Source organism: Amblyraja radiata, chromosome 11, assembly GCF_010909765.2.
Source record: "Amblyraja radiata isolate CabotCenter1 chromosome 11, sAmbRad1.1.pri, whole genome shotgun sequence".
In the NCBI taxonomy this organism is placed as follows: Eukaryota; Metazoa; Chordata; class Chondrichthyes; order Rajiformes; family Rajidae; genus Amblyraja; species Amblyraja radiata.
This window is the reverse complement of record NC_045966.1, coordinates 54,141,872-54,147,871: the sequence shown is the minus strand read 5'-3', so window position 1 is coordinate 54,147,871 and position 6,000 is coordinate 54,141,872. Positions and strand designations below refer to the sequence as shown.

Here is a 6,000-nt window from a genome sequence, read left to right as displayed (position 1 = left end):
GAAGGGCATGATGGATGTTCTGGAATTCCTGGAATATTCTTCTTTGGAACTCTCTTCCTTAAAAGCTATAGGAGAGAGAGCTGTTATATTTCTCAGGGTGGGTGATAATGCTGAGTGGAGGGTATAATCAGATTACCTATTGTCTGAGAGAATTATGGAGCAGTCAAGGTTTGCAAGGCTACTGCTTCGGATGCATAGGTCTCCTTCCACAGTTACAGAAGCTGTTTGTAGTTCCCCATGTCTGTCTCCAAATCGAATTGCTTATCTCAGCTCCAGGCCCATCTCTCCTTTGTATCTTCCCTCAGCAATCAGCTTACTGAGTGACTTTATTAATCAATCTGAATTCAAAAGTGTCTGTATTAAGTAGTCACACCCTGGTTTCTAAAGTACCAGGAAGATTTAGAAAGGACTGTTGTAATCATGAAGGATACTCAGAGAGCGAAGAGAGGAGGCAAATTAATACAAAATTATAGGAAAAAACATGTTTTTTTATTTCTTTATACAAACTCCAACTAAATACTTGTTTAAATAGTGTCAATAATAAATTAAAAAAATAACCGTTCATAAACATAACATGGTATTAATATTCATCTACACATTAATACATTTTATTACAGCTGCTCATAGACCCCCTCAGATATTGTACATAGGATCTGTGGCAGAGTTTCTGCAAACCATCATTTTAATTGCTTAATTAAGTTTTGCAAAATAATATTTTCATCATTTGCCTGGGTCCTGCTGGATATATCAACTCATTCGTAACTGGAAGTGCCTGTCAGTGTGGGGGAAGGTGAACCACAGATTCAAAGACTAGACTCACCTGATAAGATTCTGAGCCAGAGATTTAATGGTTCATTAAGAAAGTAGAAGGATAAAAAACCTTCCTTGTTTTGTTTTTCTCCTTTCCACCAAAGTCAGTAGTATGCAGGTAACTCATTGTTCTTGGAGATTTCATCTCCTGGCTCTGTAGTCAAACAGATTTTTATTTGCATTTTCAATATTTGTATACCTAATAAATAACAATTTTAAAGAAAATTAAAAATACACAGCTTTTTTTTATGCTTCCACGAATGCTTGCATCACACGGAAGACAAAATGATAAGTCCAGAAGACTCTGGAGCAGTGCTGGACAGATGGTAATCTTCAGTGCCAGTTGAACACCAACGTAAGAAATATGGGTTAGTGTGACAAAACATACTCCAGATGTGGCAGTTGAGTTACCTGATGTAGGGAGAGGAGGAGCAGAGCATGTCTGAAAACAAAGGAGCAAGGTATATGGAGGCACCAAGGATCAAACTATTTGGCTGTTGCACATGTCAATGTGATAATTCTTTTGAATGCTTGGTAGCAATTGCACTATCTCTGCCCCCTGAAATACATTTTTTTAATCTGGTATGTAGGGAATTGGAACAATGATTGAAAGGGGGAGAGGCAAGCACATTTAAAGTGTGCCTGGATGTGCACTCCACCTGCAGGGCTATGGATCAAGCTGCTGGAAGGTGGGCTTGAGCTAGTTAGCTGTTTATCAACTAGCATAGACACATTGGACTGAATGGCCTAGTCTGCATTGCAGCTATCTATGATTCTATATCGAGATAGCTAACTGAGACAAAGTTGTGGTGGCCTTTGAGTGCACCCTAAGAGTCACACCTCACTCTCTAATACTAGGCCATTCACACTGCAACAGATGCTACCTGACCCGTTGAGTTACTCCAGCACCTTGTGTTATTTTTGTTGTAGTGTTGCAATGCCTAGTATTGCTGCAAAGAGGATTCTTCAGCCAGTAAATTGGGCAATCATGGAATTACATTGAGTTATTCAGGCTGTTTTTGGACTGAAGTGGAAAATCTTTCAAAAGAAGATCCTCAGCTCTGTCCATGTACATTTGACATGGCTGTTCTCTTCATTAGCACTCCCAGTCTCAAGTGGAATCCTCTACAAGCACAAATGACTTACATAGGGTAATAAGAACAAAGGATAGATCTCCACAACATTGCGATTAGCTGTTTCCTGCCCAGTTTCAGTGTGGGTCTGACCATGTCAACAGGTACAGCCAGTCTATATCAACCCTAAATCCATGTTATTCTCCCTAATGTCCATACAATACTTTTAAATACCACCATTAACTAAAATAATTATCAGCGCTTGGAATGATTAAAAAAAATTACTGATTCATGTGGAGGAAAGCTGGAAAGAGATTAAAATATTTTAAAAAAGCAAGAAAATCAGAATAGAGAAAGGAACCTATCCCAGATTGTACAATGCAACAAAATAGTGCATCTAGAAAAGGGAGAGGAGAGCACTCGTGGTTGCCAACACTAAACCAATACAACAGTGATTGGTGATGTGTAAACAAGGAAAATCAATTACAAAAACAACACAAGGTGCTGGAGTAACTCATTGGTTCAGGTAGCATCTCTGGAGAACATGAGTAGATGAACAGGCCCCTTCCTCGTCTGGAGAACATGGATAGGTGGCAACTGATGATTGGGCTCACTTTTGCCACATTCAGTTCTGTTGATGTCATGTTTTAGTGCGTGTAACCAACGCAAATTTCTTGGTCTATTTGTTAAGTAGGATCCAGGACACCATAAAGCATGAAATCTACCTGCAGGTCATCTCCTCCACATTTTCGTAAAAGTTATCTTTTACATTATGTGATCAAATCATTTCATTTTAAGATTCACTCTTATTGTTTCTTAAGTTTAACTTTGACCATGTTTCCACTTCTTTCTGTTCAGTTGTCTGTTATTTGGATCACATCACTTAATCTTCATGCTATTTGTTTCCCTCACATCTTCTCATCAAATTATTCAATTGGTGAGTAATTGAATAATTATTCAATTGGTCCCTTATGACAAGATATAAATGGGTGGAGCCTACACAGAAACTTCACTTCCTGAAATTGAATTTATTCAAACCATATTAAAACAAATATTAAATAAAGTTGTGGTAAATCATAGGTCCATGGGAAAAGCATTACCAAGACCCACATAAATTAAATGGATTGAGACCTGGAAGCTCAAAGCAGAACAAATTACAGTGCATCAATTGTGATCTGTTTACTAGTTACCAGCAGATAGACTGAAAATGCTGGAGTAACTCAGCGGGACAGGCAGAAACCAGATTCAACTGTACCTTTACTTTAAATTTAATTTACCTTTCCATTCACCATGAAAATAGAGAAAGTTGATAATACTGCTAATTGGATCATGTACAATCCAGATTTTTTGGAAAGGGAAGTCAATTTCACATTAAATCCACAGTGAGATAATGAAAGGCACCTGCTTGATTTTACCACTAGTGGTCAGATTCGCTGTAAGATGCAGCTTCTTTCAAAGCCTGGGTGCAAGCAGTTAGGAATGAGTTAATATATTCGCAGCTGTGAGGGCAGGACCTAGATGGACAGATCTTGAATCTTCGTAAACTCACACGACAGTTCACATAAACGTTGCCTCAGCTGCTCAACTGGGTCCAGGTATGCTTCTCTCGACGAACGACTAACCTCCCCGAGGAGGTCTCATCAGATCTTTAGTCCCCAAGTGCCATCCAGTCTTCCTTCCTTTCTTTCCAATAACCCATCTTGTCTTCCTTGGTCAAGAAATGCCCTCATCAGTGATACCATTGCTGAAGAAATGAATAAATCCCTGTAAATCTGTGTGATGTCTTTTGACCCTGTGTAGTTTCAGTTCCTCTCTACACCGCGAGTCAATTCCTCTCTGAGAAATGTAATTACAAATTTGTAATTGTAAGTCCTTCCCTTTGTGACGTCTTCATCCTTCAGTCCTGAATGCTGTAGTGTTCTGATATTTTGATGCTACCCTGCACGGCAGAGATAAATTGATTTTCTTCACTTTGGTTCCATGTCTAAGACACTTCTTTTTATGTATCATTGCCATCAATGTGGTTTTATTTTGCTTCAAAATACTCTTCATTTGCAATGCAGTTGCTGTTAAATGCAACAGACGTTGTAACTTGCAATTTCCTTCAACATGGAGAGTCAAGCAAAATAAATCTCGGGTAATGATGCTGGCATAAACGGCAGACAGCCTCAGGCATAATCTTTGCTGCTTTCCTTCACTTCCATTCGTCCCAGATACAGGGTAATTCAACATGAACTCTTTACTGACTTGGAAGCATTTTAACCGTCCAGTACCCTGCAAAATGCACATTAGACAGAAAGTCAACATTAAACTCTCATCGACATGCTTGTCCCTACATGCTTCTGTCCCTACATTCCTACTCTGCAGATTTTTAATTGCACCTTTCACTTATAAGTTGGGACAGAATCAGGTGTTTTAATGTGGCACTGGGTCTGCTATTTCACTATGATCAGGAAAATGCCTGAAATAGTAAGCGTCAAATCTACAGTACGTTAATCTATATCTTAGATTCTATTTTGCTTACAGCGGGTAAAGACCTTGAATCCCAACACTACACAACATTGAAAAAGTAGAATATACTAGTCAACATAGCAGCAATGTCAGAGAAACCATCGTGCAAGATTCAGTGATCATTACCACAAGTCAAATTGGGAATAACTACCTATCTGCATGTCGCCCCTGAAATTATCATGAAATTAGATGGGGATCTGTCGAGGGTCTGATGATAAATCACAGGGTCTCTCTAACACAAAGTGCGCACTGTATGTTTGCCAATTTGAAGATTTCATTCATTCATTAATTTAACGTTTTAATATTGTTCTAATCCTTCTCCTTTTCACGCCAGGCTACTAACAATTAGTTGGTGTATGGAACAAGCTGCCAGAGGAGGTAGTTAAGTCTGGGACTATCCCAACATTTAAGAAACAGTTAGACAGGTACAGTACATGGATAGGACAAGTTTGGAGGGATATGGACCAAACGCAGGCAGGTGGGACTAGTGTAGCTGGGACATGTTGGCCAGTGTGGGCAGGTTGGGCCGACGGGCCTGTTTCCACACTGTATCACTCTATGACTCTCTCTAATGCAAAGTATCAGTCAGTGTTGAGGAGCTTCAAAATGTATCAACCACCAGCAGAAATATAAAACACTCTAAATATGAATTAATATTTTATAAATAGATAAAAGGAATAGAGCCAAAAGTAATTCCCAGCAGGAAGTGGTTTTGTGGATCAGGTAGCTTGCTACTCTACTGGAGAGGTAAGCTGCTTACTAGTTGTGAACTGTAATAGCCATCTACTTAAAGTGAAATAGATAAGTGGTGATATTTATGGATGGGGTCAAGGAAAGAGCGTTCACGTCGCGGCCCTGTTTCCACCAATCTTTCCACCGCCGCGCACAAGAAGCACAAGAAGTGACAGACACCATTGTGCAGATGCCAAGAAGTGTGTTCGGCTCTGGGTGAACAACTAATCTTGTGTGTGGACTCGATAAGAAGAAGAATATTTATTGATAGACAACGCTACTCTGAATCCTAATAATCTGAATTCAGGCCATTGTTTCTGGAATATTAACCAAATGGAGTTGCTTTGAGTTTGGTTATTTTCAGAGAGTGGTCGAGATTTCAAACCTGAAACTAACACGCTGGTTTCAACATTTAGGACAGAACACAAATGGCAAGCAGCTAATATTTATCAGTGCAGTCTATACAGCTAAACGATTTGGTTAGGACATACTTTAAAAATGCATCTAGGCTCTTCATAATGGAATAGAAACAGATAAAGGCACAGATTTCCAAGAAGATTTGCAATATTTTGTTCACACTAATGAACAAAGGAAGGATGATTGAGAGTGGAGGATATTAGGAGATAGTGCCTTTCCAAATTGGCAGAAAAACAGACTGCACTTCAATTAACACTGCTTATGGTGAACACGAGTGATAGAATTCACCGGGTCCCCATGCAACAATCCCATCACCACGGTGATGTTCTGGACAATCGATATGAATACAGTTGCAGAGAAAACAAAACGGGTGTAAAAGCCACCAGAATCTTCCCGTCCAAAAAAATGAACAAAGGTAACATTTCCACAGGAATTTCTGCTAATCAAGTGGGACTTT

The 6,000-nt window shown here is 39.3% G+C and overlaps 1 protein-coding gene across 6 annotated transcripts in view; it reads right to left on the bottom strand.

Moving 5' to 3' along the window:
* Window positions 1–512: 512 nt before the first annotated feature.
* jakmip2 (janus kinase and microtubule interacting protein 2) overlaps window positions 513–6,000 on the bottom strand; it is a 209,158-nt gene continuing 203,670 nt past the window's right edge. For 5 of the 6 annotated variants that reach the window (XM_033029941.1, XM_033029937.1, XM_033029942.1 and 2 more), the window contains one exon: window positions 513–4,157. In XM_033029941.1, the coding sequence (XP_032885832.1) occupies window positions 3,774–4,157 (384 nt within the window). In that variant the 3' untranslated portion in view covers window positions 513–3,773. The remainder of the gene's footprint in view (window positions 4,158–6,000) is intronic. The other variant, XM_033029943.1, reaches the window with a different exon arrangement.